The sequence below is a fragment of the Nanorana parkeri genome, unplaced genomic scaffold (assembly GCF_000935625.1).
Source record: "Nanorana parkeri isolate BGI_ZX_2015 unplaced genomic scaffold, ASM93562v1 scaffold1099, whole genome shotgun sequence".
NCBI lineage: Eukaryota > Metazoa > Chordata > Amphibia > Anura > Dicroglossidae > Nanorana > Nanorana parkeri.
Window position 1 is genome coordinate 374,042 of NW_017307367.1, and position 20,903 is coordinate 394,944.

The following is a 20,903-nucleotide window of genomic DNA, read 5'->3' on the forward strand; positions in this document are numbered from 1 at the left end:
GGTAGAACTCGGAAAATTAAAGGTCCCCATTTTGAAGCCTTATATGCAATTTATTGGCCATAAAACATGCCGATGTGAAATCACCTTACTTTCATTAGTTAAAAAAACAATTCTGGTTTTTCCACTTCCTGGTACTCTCAGGCATTAGTGATGTAACATGTGCCTAAGTGATGCATTCTGGGAAGGTTACACCAGCAGAGTACCTGTAAACTTCAAAATCCTGTGAGATCTCAGTGACAGGCACTTTCCTCCCCTGAGATGATGTGCATGATCACATGTCCTAGTCACATGTTCCAGAGTTCCAGCAAGTAAAGTGAGATATATTAAACTGCCCTTAGTAAAAAAATGTCCACTGTGAGAAAAATGGAGAGGACAGAAAGAAAAATAAGATATGCAAAGAATAAAAAGCAGACTATTATCTAGAAGTATGTGTTTGTAGATTGTCATTACTAAACATTTCTAGCTGTGTATTTGTTGTCATTTTAAAGATGAGGGTATAGTTACTCTTTAAGGGCCAACTCTCAACAGTTTGGTGTAGACATATTTAGGGAAGCTGATTTCTAATTGGCTGTTGTGAATTATTCAGTGCATCTCATCATAAAATATTATGCAAAAAATGTGAACAGAACAGAAATGATGAAACACAGAAACAGTTTCCTCCAGGTGGACTATATACAGTACATTGCAGGGATTTGGGGAAATCTCTTTGCATATTCATATATTTCTTCTGAAATATATGTCTGGAATGGTTCTAACTTATCCAGGTCATGGTAAAGCTTGAAGGTGGTTAGTCACATTCTTCCAGACTTGTTCTGTAATGTTGAAGATGTTTCACAGCTGATCTAAGCCGCATCTTCCGTTCTAACAAGTGTTGGAAACATACCCAGAATTTATAGCTACACAGTTAACTCAGTCACCTTAATCCAAGCACCATGCAATATGTCAATGCAGATGTTAATTGTCCAAGAACAGGATGTAAAGTTTTGTGGAACCACTCCGTTCTGATTACATTCCATTCCCTTGGTGTAAGAAGGCTGCAGCAGGTGTTAATCATTCGATTCACATAACTGAAGATTCTGTATGAACTGTAAATATGGTAAAATGGCATTACTGTATATGTGGGTGACAATAAGTGAAGAGGTTGCTGTTTGTCTCTCCTTCCAAAATGTATGAATGTGAGGGTCCACCTTTTTTTTTATAAACATCTGTGCTATCTCAGTGCTGTAAAAATAAAAGCTGCAGTGTCTGAGCCCCTTCAGAAGCAGAAGAATCTTGGCTGGTACGGCTGATTTCAGCCGTATATCGGGTGGCTTTGGGTTGGCCGAACATGCTCAGCATGTTCAATAGAAAAAATTATTATTTTGGCCATAGGAATGCATTGCTAGATTCCTATTGGCTATTTCAATTTCAATGGCCAATAGTAAACTATTGTTCCCGAAGTTTACTATTGGCTATTGCAAATTGAAATAGCCAATAGTAAACTTCGGGAACAATAGTTTACTATTGGCTATTGCAAATTGAAATAGCCAATAGTAAACTTCGGGAACAATAGTTTACTATTGGCTATTGCAAATTGAAATAGCCAATAGTAAACTTCGGGAACAATAGTTTACTATTGGCTATTGCAAATTGAAATAGCCAATAGTAAACTTCGGGAACAATAGTTTACTATTGGCTATTGCAAATTGAAATAGCCAATAGGAATCTAGCAATGCATTCCTATGGCCAAAATAATAATTTTTTCTATTCTGTCAGAATAAAGAAAAAAAATGAAAAAGCAGTGTTTCTCTCCTTGGCGGCCGGGAGCAGGAGACTCCCGGGGCGCCAGGGAGAGTTAGATGTTTGGAGATCAGTGTCCCGGCCAGATCCTTCGGCAGCTTTGTGAATAGACCCCACAGTTACACATTGTCCTGCCTTGGATCCTCTTTACTCTGACATGTTTCACCCAGTAATGGGCATAGTCATAGAGATCTCTTTGGCTGACAATCATGAAAGGCAGATAGCGGGAGGAAAACCTGGATATTTTGGTTGACAGATTTTTGGTATCCTGAGGTAAAAGGGACCCTATGGGGGACATTTATCAATCAGCATCTGTCGCACCCCTGATTTCTAGTGCGTATAGCGACAGGTTTATTATCTTAGTTTATGTTTCATTCCTAAATGTCTTCATAAGAAGAATTGTCTTAAAATTGTTTCTAAATTGTCACAATTCTGAAAGACAGCTGAATAGTCCAGAAGCTCTTAGCTGACTTGAGGATATGAAGCTGAGTTATCTTTGCCCTACTTTAAGAAGAGCTCAGGATCACTTCCAGAATATGTGACAATTTGGAGGTCTTTTAATGTCGCAAATGCTGGAAACAATTACTGCACAGTTGAGAAATGATGTGTAATGTCGCAAAACTGTGTGCAGTGAGTCACAAACAATAATTTGTTGCACGAACACCTAAAAACAGATGCAAAATAGAAAGAAAATGTTGCGGTTAGTTATCATGAGATTGTGGTCTTTGCGACTAAAAATTTTGTTGCAAGCATGTTCATAAATTCCCCCCCATGAGTGTTTTTAAGCCGCGTTACGCATCTAAAAGAGTTGCTCATTTTCAGATCATAGGGGACAAAGAAAGAATATGAAAAATTGCAAGCAGTGATTATGGGAGTTACATACTAAGGCCACAGAGAAATGACTGAGCAAAAAGACAGAGACCTAGACTAGGAAACAAAGGGAGAGTCATAGGGGACACAAGGTAGATCTGAAATGGAAAAACAGAAGGCATTGAGACCAGCAGAGAAAAGGGGGTCATACATAGAGAAAGTAGGGGAGAAAAGACACACAAGGATGTGGTTGTTGAGCACACAGATGTATTACTCTCCTTTGCTGCACATAATGTGCGTGTGGAAAAATAAATGACTTTGCCTGTGACGCATTTATTCTTATGTGCATTTTAATTTTGAAAAAGAACCAAACATACATTTTTACAATGTCTCATAAATTATGTCTTTTTCTATTCTGTTACCTATGCAGTTTTCCAATTTGCTAATGCATTATTTACAGTAAATCAGCCAAACAAAACACAATTTGGCCACCTGGGATTACAGCCATGTGTGCCCACAGGGAGTGCATCCCGCAGATTGGAATCCAGAGGTTACATCTGCTCTTTTCAGCCATTTCTGCTGATAGTTCATGTGGAAATTAATCATGTTAAATTTAGCCATTTTCTTTAATTAGGGAAAGGCTGTGCATTGAATTGTGAATTGAGTCATTGAAACCCACAGTATTTCACTTAGTTGGAGTACTGCTAGGTCATTTACCATACAACCTACACATTCAATGGTTTTTAAAGGAGCAGTGATTTTAACGTCACTTAAAGTGAAACAATAAAAATTAAAAATTCCTTTAAATATCGTGCCTGGGGGGTTCCCTTGAACTGTCTGTACAACACAAAAAAAAAGTACATGGGGTTCCCCCTCAAAGTCATACCAGGCTCTTAAGGTCTAGTAGGAATTTTAAGGCGGAACCCCACCCCCCAAAATGGTGGGGAAAACGTGAGGTGCCCCCTAAAATTCCATACCAGACCCTTGATCCAAGCACAGGCCTGGCAGGGCAGTAAAGGGGGGGGGACGAGCGAGCGCCCTCCCTCTCTCCCATACCAGGCCACATGCCCTCGGCACTGGGAGGGTGCTTTTCCAGGGTGCCGATGTGGACAAGGGCCTCTTCCCCACAAGCCCTGGGGCGTTGCTTGTGGGGGTGCGGGCAGGGGGCTTGTTCACATTAGGGTACCCCCTAATAAAGGGGCATCCAGATGTGCCCCCCCGTTCTGAATGAGTAAGGGGTACCCATTCACTAAAGGGTGAAATCAAATTTGTAAAAAAGAGGCCAGACTTTTGAAAAAATCCTTTAATTAAGAAAAACTAATTTTTTATTTAAAAAAAAAAAAATGGATCCACCGACGTAATCCAGCGTCAATCACGACATCCAGCGTTGTCCACAATGACCACTCAACGAAATAAAAAATAAATAGAAATAATTTGAAAAAAAGGATGCCCGTCGACCCATCAGCTTGCGACAAACTCCCGCCACAAAATGGCATTTTGACAGATGCCGGCAACATATAAAGAACTGGGCGGAGCTAACGGTGACAGCTAGCTCAGCCCAACTGTTTACAGTTGTACGGCATCTGACAATTCTTATAGTACTGTAACCCAGTAGACTCGCTATAAGACAGGTACAGCTGTCCTCTCTTTCTTTCATGAGCATTTATTTCCCTATTCAAAATGTAATTTAATCCTGGAAGTGATTTAGAAACCAAACTCATTACAGTAGTTGAGATTCAGCATCCTGTGCTGCTGCTAATGCTTCCAAATCAAATTTAGTAAATTAGATAGTCAAAACAAAAGGCAGAATACCATCAACAGAAGTAACAGCAAGGCAGTTATACTTTGGCAGCTGATTCATCAAACCTCCCAAAAGCGAGCCAGTAACCAGGCTTATTACCAAGAGTGAAACAATAATCCTGGATCCTCTAAGGCTGTTTAAAGCTTCCTTTTAGCTCTGAGTGCTGGTAAATTATTAATCCTGGGTACATGCATAATTCTTATAAGGATGGAGCTGCATCCAAATTATTTGAAAATCTCTGTTTGAGCATAGTCTGACCCTCTCCTTTCCTAGGAGGAAGAGGGAAGGAAAATATTATATGTGCACTGCTGTCATTGTCAGTTAATAGTCATGGTGAGTCCCAGCTCTATGGTGGTTCACCTCACCACCTGTTGCTTTCAGAGAGTTATTTGCCAGTCTAAGACTTTTGTCATCAAAAGTCTTAGATGATGTTCCTGGCAATAGATGGGGCCTCTTCTTTTCTACAATGACAGTTGTTAAAGGCCTGCTCATCTTCAGTTACATATGCGGGCATACCGGTATCTCTACTTGATTCAACCAATGGTGTAATAGGAAAGGTAATAAATAACACTTGGAGTTGCAGAGATTCATGTTAACCCCATAAATTGACTGATAATCATAAATTTCACTTAAATCTACTCCATTGCTTGCATATTTCAGGAAGTGTATGACCTTCCTTATACCATACCACATGCAGTTATATGAAGCAACAAGCCATATACTAAAAAGTAGAGGCATATACAGTACAATGTCCATTACTGTTACCCCTCTTATAAATCATCTTCCTTTACCATAAATAACAAAAGGAAACTTGCCAATTGAACAATTTTAATTTTATAAACACAATGATTTAATAATTACATACAATTCAATAATGACAAGATACACCAGTATTTTGTACATTCCTGATCTAACTTCCACTTCCAGGATGTCCTATACCTATTTTCTCTATACTTTTTGAGTAATGTTCTAAATTCAGCTCTTTCATGGACCAAAGATGTGATTTTACTAGATAATGTGATAATGATATGCAAGTTTACTGGCAGTTTTTATCACTTTGAGATACAATGGTTCTGTTTTGTGACTTTCATCACACAACTCGTTAACTTGGATGGAAGCACTAGACATTCTGTAATCTAAGCCATGCATTAACCATTGAAATTAGCCAAACTGAGATGGACTGGTTGTTCCGTGGATAATGCTGTCCTTATACCTATTGCATTGTCTGAGTATCTGTTTCAGTGTGTCTATTAACAACCAGTTTGTTTCTGCAAAACTGATTTCAGCTGAGGGCTTTACCTTCAAGTTGATAAAGTGAGGGATGAAAATCACTGAATAGCCACCATCTGCAAATGAAGAGAGCTTAACTTTTTATTGTGAATCTTTGAGGTTCACATTATTATGGTGCTAAGGTAGCTATTTCTGATTACTTGTTTTTAAAGGTCAAAGCCCCAGGGCTGACATTCTGCTCCTGATTTCCCTATCTAGAGAGTCCCCACCTTGGAACAAGCATGGAGGATGAGAGTTTCATACTTTTCACTGCATGCCCGTGATTTACCCAGTAGTAAATGCAGAATAAGAATTCCTGGGGCCTGCAATAGCAGTTTCCATATTTCTGTCTTCACAGGTTCCCTTTAATGATGGGGTTATTTAATTTCTTCAAGAATTAGTCAGAGCAAAGTTTATAAATATGCCTGCAGGCTCTTACAAGCATGATGCTTTGAACTTTTTTGAAGTCGTGCATTCCTCAGGGCACATAACATAAGGTACATAATTTCTCTATTTGCCAATAATTCCACAGGCAATAATGTATCTTTTAAAAGGAAATCTATAGCTAATATTGCTTTTCTTAAAAATGTTTAATTTCTAATTTGGATAAATATGGAATATTGCACATTTTGCACAACTTTATGTTAAATACTTGCAGTCAGCAGGTAGATATTCATACAAGATCTGCCCAGTGTGAAGTATCTGTCTTTAAGCAGCTGTTGTGTAGAGAAACAAGAAGTCCCCCATTCCTGGCTTCCTTCTAAAGATGCTGGTTCCTTTGTTTCTATGCTGAACATTTGGCTCTAATATAAGACATTAGTCCTTATCCACATACAGTTGACAGCCAGACAATAGTATTTACAGGATGAGAAATACGCAATGGCAAACCTAAATGAGTAGAAGAGGTAGACATACTCTTCCTATACTTTCAAGAATGTTAATATCTTAATGATTAGATTAAAAGAATCTGCCAGAAAGCATACAGATAGTTCAGGGCTTACTTATTAGAAAGCACAGTATGCTTTTGAAACATAGACTCATTTATGTAACCTGCACTAAATGTTTATTTCTAAAATAACATTTTTATACAAATAATTAAAAGAAATATATAAAACCTCTGTAGACAGTAAACTAAATTAGAATAAACAATGACCAAATACTATTACAGTTTCTATGTAGTAAAAGCACATTTGCTTGTCAAAACTCAACTATTATTATTTCCCTTGTGTTCAGTTGTATCTGCCATAAAATATAGCTGAATGATTTTGCTAATTGATATTAATTAGCCATGTCTAAATAAACCAATAATATGTCATCATAGCTGCATGCATACAACAACTTGGTACATGGCAATAGAAAAGATAATTAGGAGGATGTTTGCATAACTGTTACTGAACAGCTGATATTACAGAATAATGACCACCATTAAGCAATCAATTAATTCCTTATGGAAGTAAGACTTTTTAGAAAAATGCACTATTTTAGAAAAATGCGCTATACGCTTCTTACAGTCCATAGTTATATGTGACTCTTATGGGTCATATTGGGTACACTCATTATTTGTGAATTCCCTAGATCTCATTAAAGGGAGGTTTAAAGGTTTTGTACATATTGACTTTCTTTGTCTTTTATTTATTATGGTCAGGGCTAATAAAAAAAAACTAAAAATCTATCAGACTTTGAATGCACATTCATGTGAAATTGAACACCCAAGTCTTGTCCTTTAGTAAATCAAGTCAACAGTGACTCATCCCCTGTCTGAGATTTTGTTCAAAAACATAGCAACCTTCGTCCACTGGGCTGTCTCTTTAGATAATCCATAGTGTTTTGGGAATTCTGTGTCACATATTATATAAAGTGTTAATTTGTAAAGCAATATATACTGTATATTTTTTAAAATATAAAACATATGTAAAACAACAAAACAAATTAAAAAACAACTAAAATAAAATTGACCAAAGCTATTATAACTGCCGTATATTTGGGAGATCACTATCTCACAGCTCTGCATGCAGTATTTTATATGAGACCTTGGGGGTGATTCACTAACCTAAACACACGCACGCACTAGGTGCGTGTGATTTTTACACAGCAAAACGTATTTATCAACCAAAAAGTCTCTAAAAGCATATTTCCACTAATGCCATATATGGAAAAATCATGCACATCATGCATATATAATGCTGCTTCACAGTTTAGACAAAAATGGTTAGCTCATGCATTTACATTCCTGCATTCATCAACGCAAGCAACACAACATAGAGCTAATTTACACAACATCACCTTGCAAATTCATGCAGGCCTTTGCACAACACACCTGCTGGGTGTGTACACACTACAAAGGTGTTTAGATTCCACCCATAGATCATGCTGGGAGGGAACACACTACAGAGGTGTATACATGTTTGTGGTGTGTTCATAAGTTTAGTAAATCAACCCCCTTAGGTCACAGACGATGCCATGGAATTCCTCTCCATTTCCTTTTTTATTATGAATGAGTATTCAGTGCCACATATGATAGTTTAAAAAAAGTGTTGTAGGTGGAGTTCTTGTTTAATGAACAGTACTTTTGCAAATCATTTAAAGTGACACTAAACTCAGGAGTTAAATCTTAAAAATGCATTTTAGTACCCAAACCATTAGCAAAAGTGTGGCTTATTTGTGTATCACTCGGCTGCAAATCCTCAAATCATCTCTGAATTGGTGCTGACCCTGTCCTTCCTTCTGGAGGGTGGCTACTTTTATTCCCCATGATCCCTGTGTGTGTTGTAAAGTAGCCACCACTCCAAGCTCACTCCCTTGATGAACTATAACCTCATGGTTAGTTTTATGATTTTGTATTGAAATTATAGTCCATCATGGGAGCGAGCTTAGAGTGGTGGCTATTTTACAACACACACAGGGACCATGGGGAAGAAAAGTAGCCGCCCTCCAGAAGGAAGGACAGTTTCAGCACCCATTCAGAGATGATTTGAGGATCTACAGCCGACTGATATACAAATAAGATACATTTTTGTTAATAGTTAAGATACTTGAATGCATTTTAAGCTTTAACTTCTGAGTTTAGTGTCACTTTAAAGAATCAAACACTGCCACCAGACAACAGATAGTCCAGTGCAATCATGTTTCTGTAGCACACCCATTACAATACATCTATAAAAATGCTGTTTGTTTGTGCATTTGTGTATAGTATATCATTAAAATATACTTTGAATAGAATGACAGTGGGTAGTGTTCCTGCAGATAAAATCAGAATTAAAGATTCCTGTGTAAAATTTCAAATTAATATGCAATATGGAGCACAGGGAGTTTGGCCATTTCTGCAATATTTGCTATTGGCTCTTCTTTTTGCATTGCTATTTGAAATGAGTTCACATTTCTGGAAGCCTGTCCCAGGTGCAGCTTTTTTAAAGGGTTTTCGGCTATCTTACTCTCCAGTGGATTGATGATTACATGTACTAGATAAGAAAGCATCTGTCATTATTTTGCTGTTAAATTAATTATTTAAATGAGGTACCTCAATATGGTGCATATTAACCATTGATATATTTTTATTTAAAAGAACACTGCAGATGAAGATTGTAGAGTACAAATGAAAGGCAGCCTAATTTGGTGTGCAAAAAATGAAGCACCCCTCAGTATAAGCTGTAGAGTAGACATTTTTACAATTTTCATGTCTTTTAAAGTAACTACATCAAAGCTCAAATCAAAAATGCTTACCCCTTGGTTTCCGGCAGCTTGCTGTAGGCACTGATAACTCACTGGGCCTCACCATGGGATCCTGGGAAAGCTGAGAAAGACGTTGCTCTGGCACTGTGCACAGGTGTTCTCTAATGGGATTTGTAATCCTCCGCTTTCCCTGAATCCCACGGTGAAGCCTAGTGACATCACCCTTGCTTTGGCAAACTCACCAGAAGATGAGGTGTAAGTATTTTTTACATTTTACTCTTATACAGCTTTTACTTAGAGTTTTTAGTAAGGCAATGGAGGGCTCACAGACAAGTGGGCCTTGCATGTTCATTCCTCAGCTTCACTGATATTTTTAGCCCCAGAGCCATTCCCTTTAACTCATGTTCTTCATTAATGGATATATTTTCTCTATTCATTCCCAGTACCACATGGGCTGTGCTGCCTGTCCCATTACGCTATACTCTTTTCAGCTATGTTGTATGTAATTGGATCCATACCTCTGCATTGTAAATTAGAAAAAAGTCACCTATTAATAGCGCATAATCATCTTTAATTTTACTTAAGAAGTCTACATTTATGTATGTCATTTGACATAAAGCATGTAAGAAGCTTAGAGAAATACAATTACAGAGAGAAGGGTTGAAAGCTAATCTTAGTGTGTCATATACTTAAAGATTACTGTGGACTGAATTTTGGAGTTTAGTTTATTGAAAATTTAAACCAGTTTGAACTCTTTTTTTTTCTTAATTCAAATGATGCCAATGATAACCGCACATTCAGCCTTTAATCATTTATTGGGAGCTTTCTTTAAAAAAAGAAAACAGTACTGTACTTCTCATTCTGGAAAATCAATTGTCTGGTTGTCATACTGATTGTACTGCTTCAATTCCTTCCAAGTAACTGAGCTAAAAAATATGTAAATAAGGAGTTCTGACTTAACTGTGACATCATTGACTCCATGCATGTTAATATAACGCACTGGAATTACTCGAAAGGCTATATAGATACCACACCCCATATGGTAAAAATGAACAAAAAGAAAAGGAGGGGGCTTTAAAAGGTATGAAAAAAACCCACTAATGATTACTACCTAGGTGCATAAAAGCAAGTTCCTTCATTGATACATGATAAAAACATATACATAAATGGCATAAAAGAATATCCTTCCTTAAACTAGCTGGCATCCAGAACTGACTACCCTTTAAACAACTTTGAGACTGGTGATATTACCTGATTCTCCAAGAGTGTTAAAACTATTCATACAAAGAAGTAGGTAACAACGCCACAAGTATCTCAGGGAGTCGCTCTTCCTCAATGCGTTTCGCGCCCAAAGTAGGGGCTTCCTCAAGAGGGAAGGATGCACTATGTAGATAAATGCATAACAATCAAACAATACATCGACATATCATATAAGATCATAAATGTACCCCAAAGAACATATTTTTTTACATAATATAGAACTCTTTAAGCTTACCTGTTCATGTGGCCATAGACATGAAGGAAGGACGTAATGACAATAAAAAAGACCAAAAAAACACATACAGCAACAGCAGCTAATTAGTTTCCAAGGTCCAGAACTCAGACCTGTAAAAAGTCAGATACATATTCCTGCTTAGTGAGGATTGCATATAGCTATATAGGTCACAGTATGCAATATATTCCATATTACATTACTCATGACCATATGGATGTAATGACTACATAGAAAGAGGGGGCGTCCATTATGCATACTCCTCATCTTACTCATACTCAAGGTGCCTCATCCAAGCATAAAAATCACCGAAGGAACCTGATAGTTAGCAAAACGCTCACCTTTAAAGTTGTCTGGATCAGTCCACAGCGCTGGCAGGCAACGTCCCTGTATATCTCTCCCCAAGCCTCCTCTGTTACAGTGCAGTAACTCAGTAAGTGCTTTAGTTAGAGTATCTGCATAACTGTCAAGCAGTTCTCTTTTGACACATGTTTCTTTTAAATTAATGTTAGTGGTTTTGCACGTTTTATTAATTTGTTTATACACCAAAAAATGCAAGGTAAATGTAAAATATTGTATGTTATTTTTTATTCTCTTTTTGAACCACCAGATGGAGCTTTAGGCTCCTTTTCCTATGCTTTTATATTTTCTTATTTCCTGCTGAAAGAGAAAACTTTTGTTACAGAACTCAATGGGGTTGATTTACTAACCTTATAAACACACCACGAACGTGTATACACCTCTGCAGTGTGTTCCCTCCCAGCATGATCTATGGGTGGAATCTAAACACCTTTGTAATGTGTACACACCCAGCAGGTGTGTTGTGCAAAGCCCTGAAGGAATTCCAAGGTGATGTTGGGTAAATTAGCTCTATGTTGTGTTGCTTGCGTTGATGAATGCAAGGAATGTAAATGCATGAGCTAACCATTTTTGTCTAAACTGTGAAGCAGCATTATATATGCATCATGTGCATGATTTTTCCATATATGGCATTAGTGGAAATATGCTTTTAGAGACTTTTTGGTTGATAAATACGTTTTGCTGTGTGAAAATCACACACACCTGGTGTGTGTGTGTGTTTAGGTTAGTAAATCACCCCCAATAGCTCAACCTAAATTTCATACACAAGGGACATTGTCGACAGACCTTTCTTCACTTCCTAACTGCTGATCTCCCCATACAAGTCTTTGGGAATGCAAAAGCAATTAAAGAAGGTCAACTGTACCTCTATTGGATCCTGAATGATATGTGAAGCATTTCATACTGCATTTGCCCAATAAAAGCCATTTAGGCCCCAAATAAGTCAGAGCAGTAACTGGTCTGGGCAACTCATTCTTTATTGGATGACCTCATATGAAGTTTCAGTAAAAGCCAGAATGCCTAAAACAGATGCATACTTCTGTGTTATCCTGTATGCTAACACATAGTGCTCTAAGATTGTTTTGTTTATTAAATAAAAGTTTATTTTTCAAAACAAAGATTGCATTCATATAGCAAAAAAAAGTTTTAAACATGAGTTTAAAAAATCAATAACGATAAAACTGACCCAAAACCTTTATGGTTTACCTCTAAGTTTATACATAAAGCAAGTATAACAAAGAAGCGAAAGCCTAGTTCCATAAGAGAAAAGGCGGCCCATAATTAGATCATATTAAAGGAGAACTATGAGATGAGTGATTTCCACTCACCTCATAGTTCTAGCCGACCTGTGACAATGAGACTGTCACAGGTCGGCTCAGTAGATCGGGAGGTGAGCGAACACATACCAGGTTCGCTCACCTCTCGATCCTGTCACGGCTCTCTGCCGTGACAGGGGGAGGGGCTGGATTCCCCTATCCCCGTTCCGATCTGCCAGCGCTGACTGGCGGAACGGACGGGGCGGGTACAGCTGGCTCTGCCTCTAGATAGGCAGAGCCAGCTGTCACTCACGCAGCTGGGCGGATCCCGTCATCTACGTCGGGATCCATTTCGGCTGCAGCGTCTCAGTATACCGCGAGCTGTAGCTCGCGGTATACTGAGCTTAGGGTAACGGGAGGACGCTAGTTTGTGTCCTCCCGTTACCCTAAGGAGAACTATGGGGAAAAACACTGACCCCATAGTTCTCCTTTAACTCATCCCATAAAGAATAGAGAGCAATGCAAAAAATATCTTTCTGATGGAAAGGAAGCAAATGGACATGATTACTTCAATCCCATACACAAAAGAAACACATTAGGTTGAAGAATCTAGTGAGCCAATTGACTTATTCACTGATAACAGATTGCCTAAAGTCTCTTTTTAAGTATTTTATTACTCATAGCAACAGCCTTACTGTTAACCAACTGATCAACTATTGCCCATGGTATGTTATTACTGTCTAAATTAGGGGCATTGCTAAATTCAGGCACCCAGGGCATGTTCCCCAGGTCTTTTATTGAGTGCCCCAGGTGTCCTTTGCCATCATCCCAAGTATGATCCTTTCATTTTGGTCATCCATTTGTACCGCCACTAGTAACTGCATTTCACACTTATGATTCTTTAGAATAATGTTAGGTTGATAATTATAGAACCTGGTATCTTTGATTAAGTACTTAGTATCTGTATATACCTGAACCTCGCAATGCATATTTCTTTTTCACTTAATAAAACAAGACTATTGACTATATGAGACTATACATACATCATTCTTTTGGAACATCATTTCATTTATCAACCTTTTTATACCTATTTATTCTTTCTTTAAACAATTGTATACATAGATTTTCATGTTCAGTTCAGTTAAGTCAAATGAAATGAGAAATAACTTCACCCACTTTTTAGCATGGTATACTACAAACCCGTTAGCATTTTAGTCTTGGTGCCCAGGGGTGTCCCAGGTCTTCTAGGAACCTAGAAACACCCCTAGTCTAAATAATTGTGTCTCAGGAACCACCCCTTGGGATCACTGCAATACAAAAGTGATGATTTAATGTTGAATTATGTATCTAGAGTAAAACTAAAAGCATGTAAAATAATTATAGAATAATATACAGTATACTAAAGAGGAGCCTCCATCCAAAATAGATTACTCAGTATGCAATAGAGTATGGCAAGGTTCAGTCAACTACTGAGACTCTACTGCAGTCCTGGACTCCATCTGGGAAATATATCCTTGGTATGGGTATGCTATGCTTTTCAGTTGAGTTTCTACTGTCACCAACCTGAGTTTTCCATGGAAATGGTGCAGGAAAATAAATTCTGTGCCATCTATCATCTAGTGCAAAATAACATATGGGGAACTTAGTAAGTATAGAAACAATGGTATCTTAACTGAGAAGCCAAGTATCCAGTGAGAAGAGTGTTATAGAAATATTAATATTATTTAGTATTTTTAGGTGGTCAGAGTTTTAGCTGTTATAAAACTTACATTGCCCTTGCCCGATTGTTCAATTGTCATCTGTGTTTTAAAAGGCCTTACTCAAATGACATTCATAAATTCTTTATTGAATTCAGGTAACAAACCTCCTTTCTTTCAGTGTGAGATGCACGTGGACATTACCAGGACAATTTTAAATAGTGTAGTTCTGATTGCCGTAGTCCTCTTCACATTTTAGAAACAATGCTTCAAATCACTCAAAATCTTATCTCTCTAATCTTATCTTTCAGGTACTCCTTCCAGGATGAAGAAGACATGTTTATGGTGGTAGACCTGCTGTTGGGGGGAGATCTACGCTATCACTTGCAGCAGAATGTGCATTTTAGTGAAGAGGCCGTTAAACTTTATATCTGTGAACTTTCACTGGCTCTGGATTATTTACAAAAACATCACATCATTCACAGGTAAGATAATGATCTTCATAAACTTTTTTGAAGAATATCTCAGTAAAATGTATATAGTTTAGTAATACATATGTTGTATGAAGTATATCTACATTTATCTGCGTATTCTTTTTTTAACTTTAATTCTGGTAAATCTAAGGAGGTTTTGGGGATTGACAGGTTTCCCAAGCATGAGCAATGTATTCTGGTATATAGCTTATTGTTGAGCTGTTTTTGTACTTACTGGGGATGGAGTTCCTGACCAAAGGTCTCTAGGTGCACACCACAAAAGCACTAGAGGTTGGACCATGTGGTTTAAGGTGTGTTTAAGAGAGGGTGTAGCAAATTCCACTGTGCTGAAATGAAATAAATGTTTGTGCTGCTTTTGCCAATTCTGCTTCTAGTTCTTGTTACAAAATGGAAGAGAATGTGCAGATTCAGATGCGAAAAGAGGATGCTTTTCAGTCCTGTAGGCTGTGCTACAGGACTGAAAAGCATCCTCTTTTCACTGCCTCAAAGCTACATCAAGCAATCATCATCTACTGCTTTTCCAAGTAAGAAAGAGTAAATGAACCTTTCAACCCCAACCATTGGTGACCAATCCTTTTGGAGACACAAGAGGGAGAGGACATTAACATGCTACCAATTGGCCACCTGTGCCAGGAAGGAATATCTGAACTGTTGTTTTATGGTGATATATTGCTATTTATTAAATCATTCTGAAAAGCACCTTCCTTTCGTAGCTGAATCTGCACATTCTCTTCCATTTTGTAACCAGAACTAGAAGCAGAATTGGCAAAAGCAGCACAAACAGTTATTTAATTTCAGCACAGTGGAATTTGATTGTACAACTCCCAGTCCCCAATTTTACCTCTCTAGTCTGTGACCGTAGATTTTACCTCTAGTTTGCAACTTTGTTACATACAAACCTTAACATCTAAAGCAGAACATCAGGCAAACAGCTAAATACACAGATAAAATACCTATAAGGGAGCTGCTTTACCTGCCAAAGGATTTGTATTTCTTTCCGATCAGTCCTGAGGTTCACACACCTCTGCCACAAAGCACAGCACTGTTTTGATTGGCAGGAGAACTAATTTTTCTTTGCTGCAATTTAGTAACACTTACAAGTCTTGTTCTCCCACCTGCCTGGGACTGGACAGTGAAAAGAGAAGCAGCCAACTGTTGAGTTTATATCTCTGTTATTCTGTTCCAGCAATTTATTATATGATTTTACTGACTTTTATCACGTTTGAATAAAAATTGGATTTTACATACATTGTGTACGTTATACTGTGGTAAATGGCATCAGTAAAAACCCAATTTTTTAATGCATATTGTTTAATATCTGAAAACATTGGTTTCAAGCTTTTGTCCTTAACTGTGCATCAGACAAAAAGCAGCAGAGAAATTCTGAGGGATTGAAGATTTAGATGAGTCCTTGCGCTTCTGATTGTTAGGGGTATGTTGTTGACCCTATAAGATCCTTTAAGAATCATATTAGTAAAAATTGCGAATCTGCTTGATAGTAAATATCTTACTATCAGCAGTTTGTGAATGGATGGGAAGCCTCTATACCGAGTGCTTCCCATTCACTGAGTGCTGAGCCTGCAGAAAAATTGAGGACTCTTCTTATTGTTGAGAGCAATAAAACAGCAACCTATTCATAGTTCTATGCAAAGGATGGATTCTGAATGGTTGCCTTATGTGATTACACTTATGGTCTAGGACTTGAGAATAAGACCTCTTCACTGAGTAAGGATGTAAGCTGTTTTTATATAAAAAGGTGTGACCATTCTTCTTTAAAATAAATCTGATAGTCATGATAAATCATAGTGTTATTTGTGTCATTTACATTTTATATAATGGACAAAGTAGATAGTGGAAAGTGACAGGGCTCTTCAAAATTAAACTGGATTAGAGTATGATGGAATGTTCACTCACCTATGTGATTTTATTCAGTTTTCATATGTCGATTTCTTTTCATGTCATTTAAATAAAATAAGAAAATCATGAGTTTTTTTATATATATTCTACATATAGTGCATTTGCTTGTTATGGTTGCAGATTTATGACCCCAGTGTTGGCTGTGCCCCACAATGGCCATAATTTAAGTTGTGATGTAGCCCCATGCTTCCCAGGCAGTGTCTCATAGCACAGCAGCAGAAGGGTAGAAAATAAATACGAGCAAACAATCTTTTTAAAACTCAGCCTGCTCCAGTGCGCATAAAAGGATGTTTCCCCACTACGGGCTTTTGTGGGGTGTTTTCTGCGTTTTATTTTTATTTTTTGGATAGGGCCAGTGTGGAGCAGCAGTGTTGGGGTAGCACCAGCACGGAAGCTGTGTTTGAGTGCCTCAAGCATAGAAATAGTACCAGCATCATTTAGGGGGTTATTCACAAAGTAGGCAGCGAGTGAATAACCGGCCCGAAGTGAAGTGAGCCGAAAAATTTGAGTATATTATTTCAGAGACATCAGCCAGAAATAGTATACAGACTAGCTGAACGTAAGCAGTTTTACTTGGCTGCAATGTAAGTAGAAAAGACAAGGAAGGTTTTATCATTAAATAAAAATTACAGGGTATTATGTCAGACACGATATAGACAGAATTTAAGCAATTGGAGTAGACCACATTTTAAAAATGACACAATGCATGCAGGAATATTGTGCACACTGCATAGACTTTCTTTCTGATAGCACTCATTAGTTAAACCATATCCCCATTCAACTTTGGAATGCAAAAAAATATTAAAGTTTATATTTTTTGATTAAAACAGAACTAATATGCTACGAACAGCATGCAAAGCATTTCTTCTATTTCAATGCTCATTTAGCTTTGCAGGTCAAAAAAACAAATTAAAGTTTATATTTTTTTGACTAAGAGCTTGTTCACACCATAGACAGTGTGTTCCAGAGCAGTCAGCTGCTGGAACGCACTGTATCGCATCTCGGTCGGCTTCCCGTGTTAAGGGGCGGGAGGGGGCGCGGCGGTGCATTGAAGTCAATGGCCCGCTAGCAGTGTGATCACCCACACCAGAATGCATGGTACATCAGTTCCGGTCCAGTGCAATCTGAAAAAATTGTGCTTACAGGATTTTTGTAGATCGCACCGGACCGGAACGCAGGCACTGATGTGCCACGCATTCTGGTGTGGGTGATCAAACTGCGGGCGGTGGGCATGCCTGTGGTGCCATTGACTTCAATGCACTGCCACACCCCCTCCCATCCCTGAATGCAGGAAGCCGGCCGGCATGCGATACAGTGCGTTCCAGCAGCTGACCGCTCTGGAACACACTGTTTATGGTGTGAACAAGCCCTTAAATAGAATTAATATGCTACAGACAGTATACATAGTATATCTGCAATTTCTTTTCAGCATCTTTATATAAACGAGATCCCCAAATAGATTTGGAGGACCAAAACATTTTAAATTTATATTTTTCTGACAACAATAGACATAATATGCTACACACAGCATATATAATTTTCATATTTTTCATATGGTTCACACTGCAAAGGCCTAATTGTAATACATTTCTGTGAAGCCTCATTTAGTAAAACAATTTACTTGTGCAGCTTTTGAGAACAAAAACAAAAAAAAATTCTTTTTGACTGTTGACTGAAACAAAAAAATATTGTAAAGACTGAATGGACATTATTTCCACAATCACATTTTGAAAAATAAAAGACCTGCAAAACTACATGTACTTTCATTCACAAAAACGTTCATTAACTCCATAGGCAGTATTTAAGCATTTTTGGTAGACTGAAATTTGAGCAATAGGAACAACAGTCAGCTTATAATTAAAACGATAAATAAACTTTAGAGTACATTTATTTCAAAGAAAAAGAACAGCGAAATATTGTACTGACTCCATACACAGTACATTTTAAAAAAAAATACTTGGCCACAATTTAAACAGGAGAGACACCAGACAGCTTTTATTTTTTTAAAAACCATAAAAACAATAAAGTCTGTTATTTGACAAACAAATCAGCAAAATATTTTACTGACTCCATGCATAGAATGTAAGCACTTTTACTAGCCCACATTTAAATGGGAAGAGAGCAGACAGGTTTAGCACAAGAAAATACAGTTAGAATACATTATTTCAGAGTGACAATGGTGACAAATATTTTTATTTGATGGATCACTGGAATAGGTCAAAAATAGGAGACAAAAAGCACAATTTAGCCTGCAGCAAACATTTAACATTTTAAAACTGAGGAGCAGCTGCAGAAGCTTCAGATGTGGCACCTTGACAGTGTCAGAGCACCAGAATGCCCTGCAAGCAGGACAGGTCAGTAGTTTGATTGCATACTGGGCAAGCTCTGACCAGTGGTCAATGCTTGAAATCCAAAAGTCCAGGGGGTCATCTGTTGTAAAAGTTTTGGCATCCATCCTATTCACAAAAAAAACATTATTGCAAGTTCTTCAGATTTTAAATACTTTGTCTACTTCCATTTTGTGGGCTCATAAATATGAAATATAACTTCCCCAATGTGTATAATGGAAAGTCGTGGGGTTTCATAGTGAAGCGCAGCTATGTCCAAAATTTCGACATTCATTTTTACTAATAAAGGCAACTTTGCTAACCTTTGTCTTTAAGAGGCTCAAAAAATTCATCCTTGATGTATCTTTTATAGCGGGAGACCAAAAGCATGCTTACCAATAGTCACCCCTAAGTTAAATATATTTAGTGCACTTTGCTGCAGGAAAAAAAAGTTTGCCAACTGTCTGTATTTCCAACTGTAAATTACATTGCCTGGCCAAAAAAAAGTCGCCACCTGGATTTAGTTAAGCACATAGGTAAGAGCCTTCCATTTGATAATTACTAGGTTCAGCAATGTTATATCCCCAAAATATAATGTCAGCTGCCTACCTGAATATACCGAATGACAAGGTTTATCCATCAATGGTTTTTTTTTCTTCCCTGGGCATATTCTAAGTCTAAGATGACAATGCCAGGATTCACCAGGCTCAAATTGTGAAAGAGTGGTTTAGGGAGCATGAGATTTCAGACCTTAACCCCATTGAGAATCTTTGGGATGTGCTGGAGAAGACTTTACACAGTGTTCTGACTCTCCCATCATCACAAGATCTTGGTGAAAAATTAATGCAACTCTGGATGTAAATAAATGTTGTGACATTGCATAAGCTTATTGAAATGATGCCATGGTGAATGCTTGCCGTACTCAAAACTAAAGGTGGTCCAACACATTATTAGGGTGTGTGACATTTTTTGGGCCAGGCAGTGTATAACAATAATGGAATATCCTCAGATGGTTTCGGTTGGGTGACCATGGTTAACTGAGATTATTCTTAGAAGACATACCTATGAATGAACAGGGAAATACTCCACTAAGTTGATTATAGGACCAAGAGGAAGGAGACAGGGAGAAAACCATTGCAGCCGATGGGTGTGAGACCAACTGTGTGTACAAATTGAGAAGGCTATAATTTTCACCTGGATTTTATTTGGAGCCCATTTATCCCTCTTCATACTTTTTTCAATGGACTACATGAAGGATAAATCTTAACCAAAAGAGGGCCAGGCACTTGGTGTTCCTTGCCTATCCTCTTGTTTTCAACCCTGCAGTTAGCCATCTATTTCCCTACTTGTTGCTTGCGGTGTGGTCCTGCTTCCATTGTTTTCTTTTCATGTGTTCCTTCCTAAGTTTGTGAGTGCATATCTCTTATTTTTATTATTGTATTATTATCCCTGGGTAATATGCTAGGTGTTATGCTTGGTCTTTACTGATCTGTTTCTTCCAGTTTCCAGCAGGCATCTCTTCCTGCATGTACAGAGCAGCATGCCTCAAGCGGATTTTTTATTTTAACTCCACATACACTGGTTCTGTTTGTAGTGCGCTGCTTGACATTTTTTGGCTTGGTGTATTTCCCCAACCACCACCAAAACCATGAATAGTTAGAACCCATTTACAATTTTGTGCGTGGCATAAAAGTGACAATAAAGTCACAATTATTTTCCTCCCCGCCATGCTGCTTTAAGGACTTACCTTAAATGATACCTCTTGAGCCAATCAGTTTCTTCCTTCCTCTTGTATTCAGGAGTCCCTCCAGCGCTGGTGCCAGTCTTTGATCCAGCGCAGTCCCTAGGGTCCCAAGGTGTCTGTCCGACATGCATGCTCATGGCTGCGTGCATTCAGCTCCACTGAGTTTCTCCTCTTCTCCTCACCCCATCAACACAAACAGCACAAACAGCGCTCTTGGATGGATCTTACAGAATCGTATAGGGGTAACTGACTAGCATGCAGCCCTGTGAGACAGGAGGAGTGCCTGTA

At 38.0% G+C, this 20,903-nt stretch overlaps 1 protein-coding gene across 1 annotated transcript in view; it reads left to right on the plus strand.

Moving 5' to 3' along the window:
• STK32B (serine/threonine kinase 32B) overlaps positions 1-20,903 on the plus strand; it is a 151,553-nt gene that overhangs the window by 55,327 nt on the left and 75,323 nt on the right. The window contains exon 4 of the mRNA XM_018567822.1: positions 14,445-14,618. Within this exon, the coding sequence (XP_018423324.1) occupies positions 14,445-14,618 (174 nt within the window). The remainder of the gene's footprint in view (positions 1-14,444; positions 14,619-20,903) is intronic.